Source organism: Hyposmocoma kahamanoa, unplaced genomic scaffold, assembly GCF_003589595.1.
Source record: "Hyposmocoma kahamanoa isolate Upper Pololo Valley unplaced genomic scaffold, ASM358959v1 91, whole genome shotgun sequence".
Lineage (NCBI taxonomy): Eukaryota > Metazoa > Arthropoda > Insecta > Lepidoptera > Cosmopterigidae > Hyposmocoma > Hyposmocoma kahamanoa.
In genome coordinates this window covers 143,786-162,626 of record NW_020654684.1, presented here as the reverse complement: position 1 = coordinate 162,626, position 18,841 = coordinate 143,786, and the positions used below count along the sequence as shown (strand labels likewise).

General features: G+C 38.1%; 3 protein-coding genes across 3 annotated transcripts in view; 1 reads left to right on the top strand and 2 right to left on the bottom strand.

The window, feature by feature from the left end:
* Nucleotides 1-2,394: 2,394 nt before the first annotated feature.
* LOC113236322 lies at nt 2,395-3,295 on the top strand. The gene is made up of 2 exons (XM_026472336.1): nt 2,395-2,578; nt 2,880-3,295. The coding sequence occupies exons 1-2, from the start codon at nt 2,395-2,397 to the stop codon at nt 3,143-3,145; spliced, it is 450 nt and encodes a 149-aa protein (XP_026328121.1). The 3' UTR covers nt 3,146-3,295.
* A 6,418-nt stretch (nt 3,296-9,713) lies between these two features.
* On the bottom strand, nt 9,714-12,153 carry LOC113236291 (probable RNA-binding protein EIF1AD). The gene is made up of 2 exons (XM_026472302.1): nt 11,883-12,153; nt 9,714-10,088 (listed from the first exon to the last, which is right to left on the bottom strand). The coding sequence occupies exons 1-2, from the start codon at nt 12,003-12,005 to the stop codon at nt 9,714-9,716; spliced, it is 498 nt and encodes a 165-aa protein (XP_026328087.1). The 5' UTR covers nt 12,006-12,153.
* A 6,527-nt stretch (nt 12,154-18,680) lies between these two features.
* Nucleotides 18,681-18,841, bottom strand: part of LOC113236346 (DNA ligase 1-like) — a 1,512-nt gene continuing 1,351 nt past the window's right edge. The window contains exon 3 of the mRNA XM_026472384.1: nt 18,681-18,827. Within this exon, the coding sequence (XP_026328169.1) occupies nt 18,714-18,827 (114 nt within the window). The 3' untranslated portion in view covers nt 18,681-18,713. The remainder of the gene's footprint in view (nt 18,828-18,841) is intronic.

Below are 18,841 nucleotides of genomic sequence, written 5' to 3'. Positions count from 1 at the left end.
ATTGTAGCGTAAATCGCAAGCAGAGAGAATTGCGTAATGATTCCTGCACTAGGCTAGGCCTGTCTCACAGGTAATCAATATATCCTTGTTGCTAGTACAAATAATAGCGCGATAGAGAAGGACAATACCAAAACTAAATTTAGGAATGATGAATTAACTTAAATTATACATACGAAATCAAAGATAAACAATATTACAGATTTACATATATTTTAAAAGAATGCAAGATATTTTGTGTGTGTGTGTAAGTGTGTGTGTGAGTGTATGTGTATAGGAATGAAAGAAGAAGCTGAAGTGAACCGCCTTGTCTGGCTCCATAAATTCGGAGTGTCAGACTACTGAGGTCTTGCCACCAAACAGTCAGCAACACTAGCGTACCTATTTTAAAATATCTTCTAATTGACAGTAGGTCAAAGAGCCCAGAAACTCACTGACCTTACGTTTAAGCTCTGATATAGAACAGAGCTTGACACAACACAGTGCGTTAACCTTATTGTAGACGTATGGGTGCAAGAATCTTGCGAATCTCCTAGCGAAGGCGGAATTAATAACCGGGAGATGTAATTTGAAAATTCTTTTGTCGAGTTTGGTATAATCAGGAGAAGAGACCACCGCACGATGTACAAGGATCACTACACCGAGCAGAAATAGACCACGAACCGTTAAGACTCCACATTCCTTATACAAAGTGACAGTTGGATATTTGATAGGCCTTTTGAGCATCACTTTCAGAACGGATCGCTGCGCTCTCTCAACTATCAGCATATTCAGTTTACCAGCGCCACCCCAAACAGTGATACAGTAGCTAATAATTGACTCGCAAAGAGCTTTATAGGTTATTTCCAGCAATCTCAAATCGGCCACCGCTCGGAGGCTCCTAAAGAGAAATATTAATTTACGGACTCTTTTGGCAGTAGCAACCAGGTGGTCCCCAAAAGTGAGTCTTTCATCTATAATCACGCCAAGATGTTTTAAGTTTACGGCGCGGCTGATGGTTTGACATTTGCAAGATACTCGGCCGACAGAGTCACAGAAATGAACCGGAATCTCAGGAAAGTTTGAGGGAGCAGATGCACAGGTTTTATGAAAACATAATAAATGGGTTTTTGTCAGGTTTAGCGTCAAGAGATTATTCCGAAGCCAGGCAGCCACCCTCGACATGCCGCACTCGACTAGTTCGTATACATTAGACCAGTTATAACCATTGAAGATGATGGCAGTATCATCTGCATAGCAGATGATATCGGAATGATCTGAGACTGAGTGCATAATATCATTTATGTACACAGTAAAAAGTGTAGGGCCCAGCACGCTGCCTTTAGGTACCCCAAACTCAATGGGCATGGGATTGCTTAATTCATCTACAACTTTAATGCATTGAGACCGACCTGTAAGGTAGCTTTGAAACCAATCGAGCGCGACACCACGAATACCAACAGATTCCAACTTCCGAACGAGAATGGGAATAGAAACGGTGTCAAAGGCTTTCGCCAGATCGAGAAAGACCCCTATACAAGCCTTTTTGTTGTCCAGATGATCTGATATTATGTTGGTGAGTAAAGACACCGCGTCTTGTGTTGATCTCCCGCGTCTAAAACCAAACTGCCGGTCGGATATTAAATTCTTTTCCTCCAGAAAATCAACAAGACGCCTGTTTACCACCTTTTCCAGAATCTTGGAAAAGCAGCTCAGTAGCGAAATTGGTCTGTAATTACTGGGGTCACGTTTATTTCCAGCTTTATAGATAGGGATCACGGCTGCGGACTTCCACTGGGAGGGAAACATTCCTTCTTTTAGGCTAAGATTACAGATATAGGTGAGTGGTACAAGAAGATTATTTTTGGTGATCCTTAAAAATCGGTTAGAGATACCATCCAGACCCGGGGCGCCATCAATTTTCATACCGTTAATTATTGACTCTATCTCGACCTCATCCGTTGGCAGCATAAAAAAGGAATCAAGTGGCGAAACCCTGACTCTCACTCCGGCTGCAAGGGATTCCTGCGTCTCCTTTGAGAAGGCCAGGATCCCGTCAGCAAGACGCTTTCCTACACTAGAGAAGAACTCGTTACAGTAATTCAGTGAATCAATTGTACTATCTTTGGTCTTCGTTAGCTCGACTGCAGTATGGTTTTGCCTCTTTGTATGAGTAAAGGTTCTAATAGAGTCCCAAAGTTTCTTGGGATTGTCTTTATTTTGTTCTAGCACCATCGACTCATGTTGCCTTCTAAGATTTCTTAATAAATTGTTGTGAAAGTTTTTGTAACGAGTGTAGATCTGTGCAAGCATTTTGTCATTTGGAGTTTTTCGAACCTTTGCGTGCAGGTTATCTCTGTGTTTGTCACTCGTGTCTTTAAATTGAACGATATGGTTTTTGTAAGTAAGTCCATGCAGATGACAGGTAAACTAGACTCGGGGATGCGCGGGCCGTACCGTGTGATAAATGTGTTGCCTCACGGTCGCTACGAGCTTCGGCTGATGGGTGGCTCCTATGGCAAGAAATCACAGGCAGCGGCAGAGCACATGGTAGCCTGGCGAGGGGAATGGACCCCTGATACATGTACCTCATTTTTTGAAAGTAAGTAAAACTGATTACTAAACATTATCGTATTGGGTTCATGTATAGGTATTGCTATGCTCTGCCAATTGACGTGCAAACTGGGCGCCTCTGTCATGACACGCGAACTGGGCGCCTCGGTCGATTAATGTTTTGCTGTAATACCTATTGAGGTATTTGCGCCAACTGACATGCCAACTGGGTGCCTCTGTCAAGACATGCTGACTGGGTGCCTCTGTCACTTATGCTATGAAGAAGGCCGAACCATAAGATTTCGAGATATATTTATGTGAGAATTAAAATAACATTTTTCACATTCCAGTGTCCAATGAGGAGCCCGAACCACTCAGCGAGGGCCGCTCAGCACCATCAAACATGAGCGACTCACGACCGTCAACTACGGGTCGCCCGGAGTCAGACTTTGAACTATGTCCCGGTCCATCCAGAGGAGTTTCATCAGCTGAAGATGTGACCGAGGACGGCCACACGTCAGGAGAGGCCGTATTAGGAGAAAATCCTAGTCTAGTGGGCGTGGCCTGCAACATCACGCCACTCGATGGAGCGAACGGAGAGGGCAGTTTTATTTAAGCTCGCTACGCCGGCAGCGCGCGCCCATTTCTTTGCCGTCGAACTCACGATCATTTAGCTTCTCTCGTTACTTTGTTAATTTCTTAATTATTTCAATAAATCTTTACTTTTAGCGTTTTGTAATTTCTTTTTTAAAAATTAGATTCAATAGTCCTCGCTAATAATACAAAGATCGAACTCTCACAAAAAATTATTTCGATCCGGCCGGATTCGAACCGACGCACTATGGGAAATAGTAGAACAACGGCGTATCAAAAATGGTTTTGACCAATGTCTTAATTGAAATACACATTTAATTTTATTTGATAGTTTAGATGTCATACTTTATTATATTGAAGGTTTTTTATGTTAGATAGGTATGTTGATTTAATAAAAATACATCCAAAATGTCATTTCCCGTACTCATATCGTTGTGCCGTATAATTTTGGAACTTTCAACGTCGTATTTCGTCTTAATTTTGTTACATAAGCTATATGTTATTGTATATTTCTATAAATCTATCTTACGTAAATGTCAAAAATAGTTGATATTTTTCAAATTTGTTGTGTAGTGTAAAGAAAATAAATCATAATTAAAATTGGAGACATTAACATATCTTTATCAAATTCATCAAAGGTTTTGACTGTTAGCGAAGCTTGCCGAAGCTTCGAATTTTGTATTATTTCATAGCGTGGGTATTAATTATCAAAATTCGGTTTTTTGCGGTTTCTAAAGATATGAAAGAAATCGTATCAAATGTCCTACCCCATAAAAATACCCTTATCAACGCAACGCGATAAGATAATATAGGCGCGGTTGCATTTATCATATTTCGACTCTTCCTACGTAAAGTATCGTATGTCGAAATTGCCAAGTTTGCAGGGGAGCCTTAAGTTTTGAATTCACTGAAATGAGTAATAACACGTGACTTTAGCATATAAATGCTAAATGAAATAGTAAAATGATAAAAATTAATTGTGGTTGTTCATCTAACCGATATATAGGATTTTATAATACTCTGTGTGAGTTTTGCCAAATAAAACTGAGAAATAAAGTCACGTGTTATGCTTACTTCAGTGAATTGAAAACTTTAAAACGCTCCCCTGTAAACTTGGCAATTTCGACATACGATACTTTACATAGGAGGAGTCGATTTATCAATATTATTCACACTACACCATTGCGTTATTATTCTAAGACCATTACTATATAATGCTCTGACACATTAATTTCATAAATTTATTAAAACAAGCAGTCGTTTGTTACTGAATATACTTTTCCAACTCCTTTGAAAATGTTTACTTTCAAATGTTTGAGACGAGAACTAATACTTTCCTACATTGAAGGTGGAAGAAATGAATCGGCTCTAAACATTTTTACGAGATTGTTATGAATTTTCGGAATACAATTTACGTTTGATAATTTAGTGATTTAAAAAAAGAATTGCTAACACAGGTTAACAGTCGATGGAGCCAAGCATTGCGAAAGAAAGAAGCCTTTTTGAGGGCTAACAGTGATTGGTTGGATCAAGAGTTGGTTGGATAAAGAGTCCATTCCATCTACTTCAACTGGAAAACGAGGAAGACCATGTACGTCTTATGAAAATTCTTCAGAATCTAGTAAGAAGGGCAAAAATACTACACTATTTAATGATTATGGATTCGAACACGTCTATGGTGCATATATTCAAGGGCTGCGATCAAAGAGGGAAAGTAATGAAGCAAAAATCGTGGAGGCATTGAGGCCTGCAGATACAAAGAAAAACAATTTTAATAAAAAAGTTGTACAAAAGTTGGTACAAAGACGCTTTCGAGAAGACCTTGGATTAATAATTGATAAACCACGGCAATGAGGTGGTAATACCACTGACGGTAACACTGCGAGGATTTTTGTATAATGCAGTCTGCTCAGTTGAAATTACAGGAGTCGATGAAATTTTGATAAAGCGACTCTGTATAATCTTTCTAGCTTTTTCGTCTGACATAATGCTAGACTCCTAAACATTTGGGGAATATGCTTTGGAAACAGCAAGAATATACGTCAGTAAATATGATTGGTACTATATGCCATCTTCGGTACACAAAATATTAATTCGCGGAGAAGGTATAATTAATCATTTTGCAGTGTTACCTATCGGACAACTTTTAGAGACGCTCAAGAATCTCGTAATAAGGACTACAAAAAATTTAGATTACACCACGCAAGAAAGTGCTCTAGATCTGCAACAAATGAAGATGTATTTCACACGTTACTTTGTACTTCTGATCCATTTATAACCAGTTACCGAAAAGCTTATGTTAAAAATCGACAGGAGCTTGACGAGGAGACGCTACGTCTATTGAAAGTCCATCAACTTGTCACTGATTCTGAAAAAATCAGTAATAATAGGCCATGATAGAAGAGAGAGGCTAGAGTCTAAAACAGATATCCGAAATAATAACAAATATGCTTTCATGTTTTTTCTTGTATCGTATTTTTTTTTAATATAATTTTAAGTAAACATAATTACATTTAATTTATATTATGAATAAAAAATTACCGTAACATGGCATTTCCATTTTTTTAAAGTAAATATTGGATTTATTTTATTTTTAAAGTAGATATTAAATAATTATTTACCAGGGGGAGATTTATGATTTTTGCACATTTTTTTAACTCTCAGTTACGGGTAGTTAAATAAAAATGTATATGCGTTTAAAAGCGTCGTAATTTCCACTATGTATAATAAAAAAATCAAAGATGTATTTCGAAAAACAAAACAGTTACAGATTTTTGGTCCGTAATTGACCTAAATTTCCCATACTGCGACGTCTTCTAGCATATCGTGCCAGACGCCATACCAACTAAGCCACAAAACGTACCAGCGGACCTCACGAACTTTTCTATGTGCTTGTTGTCGTGTCTTTGTATTTGGTTTTTCAACGGCTTTTTAGTCGTAGCGCCATCTATGAGAAATATATGAAAGTTTTATCACCCACTTAGATACCTTTACAGCTACCGGCCCTGGCGAGGGATGACGCTATTCACTGTATGTTACATTTTTATTGAATTGATATTCAATTATTATTTATGAAACTACTCCACTAGTTTCTTATAATTATTAATACAAAGATCGAACACTCAGAAAAAAATGTGTTTACATTGCAAAATTTTTTTTACGAATTAGAGTAAAAGAAAAGAATTCTGAAATAAGTAAGTCATAGTTCGCTCCATGTGACACGTTTCCTGTACTGCAAACGATTATTTGATTTAGGCGCAGCGCAAAGTTGTGTCTTGTGTTGGATACAAGCCAGTTGCTTCAAAATACGTTTGCACGGGACATTACAGACCAGGGACTTACAATGAATTCTTATTACAGTTCAGTATAGGTTCAACGACAAAAAAGCGGGATAGTGATATACACTTCATGTAGCGCTGTCTCACAACTATTCATTTTTGGTCCTAAACTGAATCGTAATAAGAGTTCATGGTAAGGCCCCAGCTCTGGCATTTGAACGGAATGACCTTAGCATGTACAATGTCAAGCTAAGCGAGAGAAGGGTCTGTAGATTCTGCCGTGAATAGTATGTGAATAATTGCACTTGCTTACCAAAGCAGGCGCATTCTACAACCAGGAAATATTCATTCCATAGAAGAAAATCCGTTACTTCTTAAATGCTGCATATCTTGGCTCTGAATTGTAATTAGTGGTGATCACAATGCATTAACCGGTGATTGCATCGCTGCAGCTTGATTTTGATTACCTCACCCGAACGGAAAATGCGTCTTTTCCGAGTGCGTATAATATTGCGGATGGGCTACCCGATCGGGTCGATTCCGATTAAATTAAAACCAGGGCCCTGGGGGTCTATTCTCGATCTCCGTCCGAAACAATTACTGTCAAATAAGTAATATTCGACAAAATTAAAAGACAAATATCAAGTATGAAGCTTCAATCGCATCACGCGTCTTTTCATTTGGTCAAGTATTGCTTATTTGGCTGTAATTGTTTCGGACGGAGATCGAGAGTAGACCCTGGTCGGCTTGGCTTAGCTTAGGCTTACCACCATTCTGATTTTGATTCAAATAGGAATCGAACCGATCGAGTAGTCTCGAAATCAGATGGTTTCCTGATTCCTACTATATCTTTCTAATTTGTGAGTTAAATCAACTATTGTTTCGATTTGAAATGTTAAAAGTTTCCGATCGGCCAGTTGTGAATCGCGGTGCGCAAAGTGGATCCGGGGTCCTTCCCACTAGAGCACCCGAGATGGCCACCGTGGGGTTTGGCCGGTTAACCTAGAGGTACCCTAGGAGGATTTCCCCACGCAAAAAAAGGTACCTGGTAGGCTATTACTAAACCACCCTAATATATATATTTTTTAAATCTATTTTGAAAACGTCTGAAACGTTCGGGCGTATGTCGGCCTCGTAATGTAAGTATCTATCCATCCTGCTTTATCAGACCTAAACTTAAACTCCGTGGCCGAACGGTTACCATGCCAGACTGCCACGCAGAGGTCCCAGGTTCGATTCCCGGGCCGGAAGAAATATTTGTATGGCCTACATTTATTTCTCTCGTGAGTTTGGGTGTAATTTGTGGTTGTCTATGTGTGTGTCCAAGGCACCTGCGACCCAGGGTTTCCCTAGTGCGGGACTATGTTGAGTGTGTGCGTTATCTGTCGCTACTCCCATGAGAGGTATTGCATTGCTCCTTATCACAAAGCAAGATCACACATTGGAGTATAGACCTTCAACACTCTGCGTCAACGGGTTGCCCAGTTTGAAATTAAGCATGTCTTCCAATTTGTTACAGAAATGGCATTGAGGGGATTCAGTCCTTCTCGTCAGATAGTAAAATTTAGTGACCTTGGAGGACGCAGTTGGATAGTTTTGTACCATATATATATTTATACCTTTTGTCACAGATCATCATAGCTCTTAGTCCATTGATCCATATTTAAGTCCCTTATAAACCGAATAATTTCTGTGGCAAATGGTGTACCTGATGGTTCCGTCGGAAATAGCCTCGTTTGCTAGTCTGTCTACTATCTCGTTTCCTAGAGTTCGATATGTGATGTTATCCATTCTTCTTCTTCTTCTTGGCGTGTCGACTCTAACGTTTATCTATGTGAGGACCTGTACTTAGCGACTGAGATAGCATTATCAGTGGCGCTGTACAGGTCCTCGCGTGTGCACGTGTAGGGACACGCAGGGCAGGTTAAAAGATGTGCCATTGTCTGGGGAGAGACACCACACGGACATGCGCTCCTTGCTTCGGCCGATTTGCGTCCGCAGCCTATTTAGGGTCTTCCAAGTTTGCCAAGGTAGATCATGCCCAGGAGGGAGGTGTTCCGATAGCGGGATAAGTGACGCCGTGGGGTATTTCTCCTTCCAGAAACTTATTCGGGCGTGCTTAGTTTCCTCGACCAGAGGGTATACCTCTGGATTACCGGCACGTGATGGTGTAAGGGTGCCGCGGGTCAGTATCTTTTTTAAGCGTTCCAGGGAGCTAGCAACGTCTACGGATGGTATCCATTGAAGTCTTATGATAATATTATTGTACAATAGGTTAGTTATTCATTTTTAAAGCTTCATATGCTATTGGAATACCTCGACCTCCCAAGACACATTGAACCACGAGTGTTGAAGTGCACTTTCAAGAGTCAGTGAGAAGAATTTGTTTGCATCGACATAACTAACAAAGCATAATGTTTCCACTATTGCAAGTAATTCCGCTCTCGTTATGTATGCCTCATAAATGACACAATTTCATTTCATCACCCGCAACAAAATGTATTATTGAGACTTTTCAATGATACATTTTGTTGCGGGTTGTGAACCACCTTAATAATAACAAAAGACTAATAAAACTTATAATATAAACCGGTATCAGTATAAAATGTTGAATGTAAATCATTGTATTTTGTTAGTACCTACATTGTTGATACTTCTATATGAAGGAGCAGTAATGATAATAATAATAATAATACATGGACCACCCTTACGGTTTGTAGACAGGCGAGAGAAGCACTCCCAACGCTCAATGCCAGTCTATCACGAATATTAATTAAACTCAACAGGCAAGAGCTTCGCACTCTAACTGCCGCCCTAACAGGTCATGGTACATACAATAAACACCTTTTCAATTTAGGTATCGCAGACAGCCCTCTATGCAGAGCGTGCGTGGAGGGGGAGGAAACGACTGCGCACATCCCACAATAGTGCTCCGGCGTGGCCAACTACAGGGCAAAGTACCTTGGAGTGCCAAGGTCGCTCCCCGAAGTCTTCAGCAAACCGAGGAGGCTGCTGAGATTCCTGGAGAAGCTTGGGTCGCACGAGTAGGACCCGGCACCCACCACACGCAAAATAGGCGCCTTGACGTCGAGTTGCGGACACCAGCCCGTTACACCAAGTACCAAGATGAAGGAGCAGTATGGGGCAACTACACAGAAAGCACTTGGAATTCACACTGTAAAGCCCATAGTTGGTTTTTAGTGATTAATATAGCGAAATGCTGTTTCGCATACTATCACATCACATCTGATATTTAATTTTGCGTAACTGTCCATAAATGGGTTTAAAATAAGAAACCTAATGGTATATTTATCATTTTTTATTCCCTCTTAAATCATCATCGCTTTGTTCTGTATCACTTTCATTTCCACTTTCACTGCCACTACTACTAGATTCACTGTCTTCCATTACGTTTAAAGGAACCCTATTTGTATTTTCAAACACATCACTGTTCGTCTCCTTTGCATCACTATCAATGTCACTATTCATAAATACATTAGGCCATACATTATTTTCTTTACAGTATTTTATAGAGTCCTTGGTCATTATTTTCACTATTTCCGCTTTGATTTTGTCTCCTTCTGCTATAGGTTCAACTAGAATGTAATCGCCTCTTTTCACCCAAATATTTTTTCTGAATTTTGTTGGCATTGATACTAAGTATTCTTCATTTGTTGCTGTGACAACCTGGAAAATTATTTTACATTTATCTTTAATTATATAACACAGATGTCAGGTTTATTAGGGTGCTTACAAATTAGGTGCTTGTAAACGAGCTGCAGTCACCCTGTAGTGCTTCAGTAATTTTTAATTCACTAATTGTGACTGCAAAGGTGGCACGCACGTAGCACATCGACAGTGGCACTGCAATTACGCTTAAATATTGTATGAAACAGTGTTGCAAACGGAGCAACTTTGACGCTCTGGATATAGATATAGGAATAAGGAGGTTACTGTACATGTACAGTGATCGCTCACTCAAGACACTAGCCTTTTGAACACTGCATGAAGTCCGTCACAACCCTGTCCACTGCCTGATCTGGGTGCATGAACTGAACTTATAAGCTCCCTGTGCGGGCTAGCTTGTACAGGTTATAGCACTGTAACTTCGCATATAACGAAGAGGTTGATACGGAGGGGCAGTAGAATCAAAAGTGAAGTAGTAATGTAAGCGCCTGGTCTTTTATATGTGCTATTATCATAAAGTTCTTACCAATGAAATGATTCTTATAATGAGTACCATAAGAGTAGATTTTTCATATGGAGTGGAAACATGGTGACAACTAGTGACTTTAAGCCTTCTGTGTAGCGACATGTGCTTTAGTCTAGCTGGCAACACTGGTATGAAAATATCAACTCTCATTTGCACTGAAATATAGACAGGCCAACTACTGACCTGTGTGTACGTCTCTAATTACAAAACAAATAGAATCACATTTCATTGGTAATTAGATATTAAATATGTAATTTTGCAATTTTCGTTTATTATAGCAAAGCTCAAGTTAACTGGTCGATTTGAAGTGAAACAGTTGACAGCACTCATTGACAACACCCGTCAATTGTTTCGAACTCTGGTTAGCCAATCGGAGCGCAGTTGTCACAGTAATGATAAGAGAGAATAGTTTTCAAACAAATTAAGTTTAAAAAAAATTTTGTCTCTATTTCTGGTTACATACTCGATGACTTCAACTAAGCAAAAATGGCGATCTAAGTATGTTTTTTGGATCAAACAAACGGCTCTTTAAATCTGTGTCCATTAGGATGACTGGATCAAACGAGATATACAAATAAAACTGTGCTCATTATTTACTACATAGTTTCTATTTAGTACCTTTATCAACATATTTTCTACCTTTGTGCTAACGGAAATATTAAAGGAATAAAGTGGCCAGCCATTCTGATGTCAGGTTGGCTGGACCACTTTGTTTTTCATGGTTCTAGCAGTATATAATTTACTATTTTTATAGAACCATGAAAAAAGGCGAAAGATTTATGCGTTTTGAAGGGAAACCAGAGAATTTCCACACGCAAAATAGGCGCCTTGACGTCGAGTTGCGGACACTAACCCGTTACACCAAGTAGAACATAGTAGAACAACCATGAAAAATGTAAAGTGGTCCAGCCACCTGACATCAGAATGGGTGGCCACTTTATTTCTTTAATATTTCCATTAGCGCAAAGGTAGAAACTATGTCAATAAAGGTACTAAATAGTAGAAAACTGGTAGTAAATAATGAGCACAGTTTGATTTGTATATCTCGTTGGTCCAGCCATTCTGACGTACACTAAAATCTTAATAATAATTATATAATAGTAATAATACACAAACATAAGTTGTTATTTATGATATTAATGATAATAGTCCTACAAGGTTGTTAGAATATTACAAATATAACCCCGTGCCTAGCCAGAGGTTATGAAATGTACTATAATAATTGTGCTATTAGTAGTGTTCTAACGACTTTAGTACGCGGAAAATACCTCATGTAAATTGTTTCCTCTACTCCTTACAACTTTCACAATGCTTTGATTCTCTTTCGGCAGTTCGTAGTCATCCCAAATGGCCTCCTTCATCACATGTTTCCTTTTTGTCATTTTCGACATAGTGTGTGGAGTACCAACGAAATTATCAAAATGTATCGGATTACAATGTTTACAAAAATTTGCAAATTGTTTTGCATTGAAAACAGTAAACAAATAATTTTAATATCACCTTCAATAAAATGAATAATGAGACAGTATTTACAGTAGTATTCGCGTCATTTTCTTGTTTTTTTTTTTATTTATTAAGGCTTTGGCAAAGCCATCAGTCTAAACATAAAGTTTAATTATGTTTCTGTAAATATGGCCGCCACAAAGAGGATAGGTAATTTGAGGTGGCCTGCTTAGATTGACTCGGGATTCCTTAAAACGGGCCGATACGGGTATTTTAGTTCGAGATTCGTATAATTTCGCGTTTTGATCTTCGATTAAGGCACAATAGCACTATCCTATTACACTTTAAACTAGAATTCACAAAATAATTGAAAGTCAAAATAAAAACGACACTTTTCCTTCCAAAATGTCCAGAGCCACAAACTAATAAGAGATACTACGTATACGTATGTCCAGAGCGAATCTCATTTTCTTGATCTTGAAGCTAGGCTTGACAAAATTATCGATACACAATTATTACACCTTACAATTATCGATATATCAAAGTATCGATATTTTTCAACGGTATATATCGCCGATATTTTTCATCATGTCATTGATAATTGATCAAAAATGGATTTTTTCCGAATATCAATTTCAATATTCTTTATTAGAGCAATAGTAAGTCCTATAAGTATCTATATTTAAAAAATACCAACGTGTAGATTGTCGAACGTCGCTTTGTGGAATAAAACTAATAGGTAGGTATTGTATGTTAACACCAAATCTTTTGCTAACATATTTATATTTAGTCTTAGCGGAGCCTTATAACATAACCCACTTAACATGAAGGTTAACTCCTTTCCTTCCACATCATACAGCAGACAGCCACGACTATAATTTTTACCTGGCCTTTCTTCTACAATTTTTTTTATAACTTCAACACGTGTCTACTATTTCGAATTTTACTTTGTAAATTTACTTAAAGAGTTTATACTACCTGAAATGGTTGATTCCACATAACAGTGACAGTGTTGAATCAATCACCTTGGAAAAAATATAAGTAGGTATAGTAAAATTTGAGGATATATTTGAGGACACTGTATACTGATTAGTATACAGTGTGAAATCAAGATCCCTAAAAATTTTCACAATAGAAAAGAAAACAAACTAATCTCGAAATTTTACAAGGAAACTGCTATATTCAATAGGTACTTTACATAATAATAAATATACTAATTATTTTTAATAACAACTGAAATAAATAGAACACGTGTAGTATTCGATATACATTTATCAACTGGCTACAATTTTGTTTATAAAAAAAAATATTCTGAAATAAAGTCAGTGTCCCTGCCGCTTGACCTGTGCAAAATGAATCGTATTAGTACGAGAAAAATTTGAATTCGAGCTGAGGTAGTATCGACTTTTAATAGATGTATTTTGGGAATATTTATTGGTATTTATTTACTGGCCTTAAGAAAAAAATCGATACATTTCTCATGTCGATACTCTTTGTTTGCCCAACCCTACTTTGACCATGATGAATTTGACGTTTAGTGACGTAACTATATTATCTATCCAAATTGTTTTAGTGTGATTTTTTCCATCCTTTTCTTTCTTGGCTTTTCGCGGTTTGTGTTTCAGCCATTTACAAAGTGTTTTGACTTGTTCTTAAAATAGGGACAATAAACAGTAGTGAAATAAATGGAAACGGGATTAGGAAGGTGGAGGAAGAGTGAAAAAGCGATCAATGTACAATCTACGACTGTCAATGATCCATCAGCACTGTACACCTCCTAGTTGTAATTAATATCAGTTCACAGTCAATCATAGCGCACGCAGTGCACTCATACAAATCATCAATCTATCAAAATATACAATTTACCATTATTATTAATCAAGCAAATAAAATCTCCCGAAGAGTAATCAAACTATCATTATAAAAGATTACGGAAACACTGTACCACGGAAGAATTTATATGGTCTGTGCACTATACATACAAGTCAGATATCTTCAGAATGTTGTTCTCGTGCGCCAGATCGAGATTTTTTATGCTATCAAGTGACGGGACGAACAAGTCGTGCACCTGTTGTAAACTACACGCCTGTCCATCATGATTGCAGTGCCACTCAGAGGTTTAAATCGCAAAGATCTGAGGGGCACTGCCACAGAGCGCCAGTTACCCTGAGACATAAGTTGACAAGTTCCATGTGCTTGTAATTTCACCAGCAAGGGTAAGGCCCTTCAAAACCGGAAAACAGTAATGGTCACTTTACTGCTTAGCGGCAGAAATAGGTAAGGTGGTCGTATTTTCCTGGACGAACTCTTCCACAAGGAGCTCTACTGCTACTAAACGAGATCGAATACTGTACTATTTACCATTTTTGAATATTTGGAGGTTTCAAGTCATAATTCAGAATTGTTCAGCATTTCATTTCTAATTCCTAAATCTTAATAAAAAATCTATAAAATAAGCCTACGTGGTCGAGCGGTTACACGTTGTACAGCTACACGGAGGTCCTGGGTTCGATTCCCGGGCCGTTGGAAATATTTATATGGTCTACACTTATTTCTCTCTTGAGTTGGGTGTAATTGGTGTGGTTGGCTATGTGTGTGTCCATGGCACTCACGTTACAGGGTTTCCCTAGTGCGGGGCAGTGATTGTGTGCGTTATTTATTTATTTATTAGACAGCGAGCGAGTATAAAAATACCAATTTGTAAGTACTGTATTTAACAAAGGTTATTTCAATGTAGCACAAGAATATGATGAAGAGGTACCTTGTTTTTTAAAACTATGTTTTGTGTAAGCGTCATATTGGATATATAAATAATTTTGTCTTATTGTAATTATATTTTTGTAATATTAGAGTACTATTTGTATTAAAGAGTATATTTGGTACTCATGACCAATTTGTCTGTGAAAATTGTTTCCGTTGCTACATTGTTAGGTTGGTAGCGCCAGTAACTTTAGCTTTACATGGCGCCACAATACACTATGTTGGTGGCGCCAAAAATGCAGCCCTACCACCATACTGCTAACGTTTCTTAATTTGTGATACTCGAGACTCGAGTGCTCGACATTCTGTTTTTCTACTTGTCTACAGTTACCTGTTCTGTTTGTTGGAGTCTCAGAGGACAGTGCCTCTCATTTTACTTTACCGTGTCATTTTATCGTGCTAAGCATTGACTTACTATTACTTTACTATTATTACTTACTATTATAAGGACGTCGGGTCCGCGCTAAAAAGTGTCCGAACTTATAGGGCGTTAAAATCGTATATAGAGCGTCATTCACGCTTTAGTCTTCGTTTGTTCGACTGACAGCGAAGCAAGCAAAATTAGACAGTACTGCGATGACATTACAGTTTAAATTCAACGTTTTAGCTTTTTCATATTCCTTTACATGTCACTATGTTTAAATAGGTTGACTTGGGACATTTTTTTCGTGGTTTTTGTATGAGATCCGTCGTCCATTTATTTGTAAGTCAATGGTGCTAAGTGTATAATCGTAATAAGTCTTCATATAAGTGTATAACGAAGAAACAAGGAGTTGGAATTTTATTTCTGGAACTTCCTAACATTTGGAACCTGTAAATACAAATAAAATAACAATGTGAGAGACAATCCTACGTTTTGAGCGATGTGGAGACATCGACTCGCCGAACTGGCGGTTGTTGCCAGCTACTGGCAGCTTGATTTTGATTGCCCCTCCCGATCGGAAACTGCGTCTTTTCCGAGTCGAGGCGCATAAAATTGCGATTCACAACAGGCCTATCGGAAACTTTTGACATTTCTTACCGGAACAATAGTTGATTTAACTTAGAAATTAGAAAGATATAGTAGGAATCAGGTTCATCTTCTCGCTCAGAAACCCATCTGATTTCAAGACTATTATTTTTTATTATCTTTCCTTTATTTTTAAAATGTGGGCCTTGGTATTAAACTACGGTATACTCTATGACATTATAATAATTCCTTCCAAACTTAGCTCTCCACCTTTTTTGTTTTTCTCCGTCCGTTTCCTAACCTTTTATTTTGACGTAGGCTCACAGTATTCTTACGCTACTTCGTTAAAAAAAAGTGTGGTGACTCCCATAGAGGATGGAAAAAATGACTCCACACAAATGTAGCAACGCGTCTTGTATGTGTGCACACTCGCAGCGCGCGCCTTACTGAGGTGCACTCGTGTCATCGAGTATATAACCAGAAATAGAGACGAAATAAGGGCCATATATTCCTGGTAACACATTAGCGATACAGCTCTTCTTAGCTCTTATAACTCTCGTTTGCATTGAAATATAGACAGGCCAACTACTGACCTGTGTGTACGTCTCCGTATATTCCAAAAAATATTCTGTATTTATTGTAATAAAGATAATATCTCTAACAATGTCGTGCTGTTCTATTCGGTGGTGTGGGAAAAACAGCAAAACATCTAATTACAAAACAAACGGAAGCACATTTCATCGGTAATTAAATAATAAATATGTAATTTTGATCATCATTGATGAATAAAGATCAAGTTAACTGGTCGATTTGAAATGAACAGTTGACGACACCCGTCAATTGTTTCGAACTCGGGCTAGCCAATCGGAGCGCAGTTGTCACAGTAAAGGTCTGTCTACACATATCCGGGCCGTGGCCGGGACGTGGACGAGCCGTGCTCCGTCAGGGGCGCAAAAAAATATCAATGTGTAGATTTTGTATGAACTCGTTCTCACATGTCCGTGTACGGGCCCGCAGTTCATACAAACTAGCACGCCCCGTCCACATCCCGGGCACGGCCCGGATATGTGTGGATAGTCCTTAATGATATGGCAGAATAGTTTTCAAACAAATTAAATGACATTTCGTCTCTATTTCTGGTTCAATCAAATCTGGGACAATGGTTCGTTTGGTATTTCAAAAATAACATTACAGGTAGACGTGTTTATTGTTGTGTTTATGGTTGTTTGAACGAATAGCACGTGCAGTGAGTGCCACTCAGATTCAAATCACAAAGATCCGAGGAACACTACCACTGCGCCCGTCACCCTGAGACAAAATTGACAAGTCCCATGTGTCTGGAGTTTATTTGTTATAGTTGTTTACTCTTTAATATTTGAGTATGTTCCGTTTCCCTGTTTCTATGACAATATTTCATGCAGACTTTAGTTTTAACATAGGGCCGTGTTTCGAATTCTAAACCTAGCAATACACGTCCGATTTTACCATACTATAGTCGGATCTGGTAGTGTGATCCGTCTATTCGCTCGTTTTGCCGCGAAAGAAGAAAAAACGTTGGCGACAATCGAACCGACAACAAAATGGTAAACGCCTCGGCGCTAATTTTAAAATCGGACATTGTGGTAAAATCGGACGTGTATTGCCAGTCAGGCAGACATTCAGTGACCTACGTGTCCAACATAATAATGCATTCAGGGTGCCCCATCACTGAGGGGCTGTCGTGGAGGTGTAGTGCGTCGGGGATGTGTGCCGAGGCTCACACGGATGGTTTCATGGCCATCATCGTGAGAAAAACGTGTGCATCTGCGCTGAGGCGCTTCCCCGAGGGTTCCAACAGCATCCTGGGTAGAGGTGGGCGTTTAAACGAAAAGCACTTTAAAAAGTTTGCTTTTTAAAATAAGCACATAAGCACGCTTTTTATTTTAAGTGTAAGCGTTGGTCAGTTCTACACTTAACAATATCAGTTTTTTACAACGTTTCAAGACCCGCCATTTATGTTTCCTAAATAAATTAATTCGTTAATGTGAATAGTAAATTTATAAATAAAAATAAAATTCGCGTTTTACAAATAAACTTATTTAACTTAAAACCTTTAGTAGTCTACTCTTGCTTCTCGCTATCAATCAACACAACGTTGTAAGCTTTTTTAAACATAAAAGTAGTTTTTCTAAAAGATTTTTTAAGCTTCAAACTAAAAAGTATTTGTGAAAAGCGTCTAAAAAAGCACGTTTTTTTAAAAAGAGCTGTAACGTTTAAACGTTTGTAAAAAGAACCAGTTTTCTCATCTCTAATCCTGTGTGTGTTCACAGATCGGTAAATTAAACAATATTAATACTAATACTAGATCATAAGTTACATATTTTGTTTATTAATACTGTATGGATTTTTATCTGAAATAAATGTTTTTGTCTTGAATTTTAAATCATACGGCATACACTCGTTCGTATATTTTTTTTCTCGAATTTACACAAAATCAAAATAATTAATTTTAATTTATATTATGCTTATTCTACAAGGAAAACATCCCTGTTTATTCATCTACTCATAGCTGTCGTGTTTTTGCAGTTTCTAATGGCACATAATTTAGGCATTTTTCGCGTTTTCGACTGATGTTTAAGATAACGGCCGGACGTGTTCTGAAGCGTAGCTTTTTTTTCTGAAGGACACCGGTTGACACAAGTCGGCCGCTGATGGCCTTGACTGCGCCACCGGATGAAAAAGGCGAACTGAAGGCCCTACCACAATATGAAGTGTAGCAGCGGCAACTAAGCGTTTTTATATTACATTGGCCACGCAATGTATAGATACCTTGCTGCGTCTATTTAGATATGTATATGTTTTTGGTTCTAAGTAAATAAATAAAATTTATTTAACAATAGTTATAGAGGTAGGTACTAGGTTTTATTAACTCTTTAATGAATTTTATTTTGACAAAATGAAATGGGCATTATGTATCCCTCATTATCTCTTCTCTGTTCTTTATACCTGCAATCCTACATCCTTTAGGCATTTTTTGACGTTTTTTCTTTTCCTTTTCTTTCTTTTCCTTTTCTTTCTTTTCCTTTTCTTTCTTTT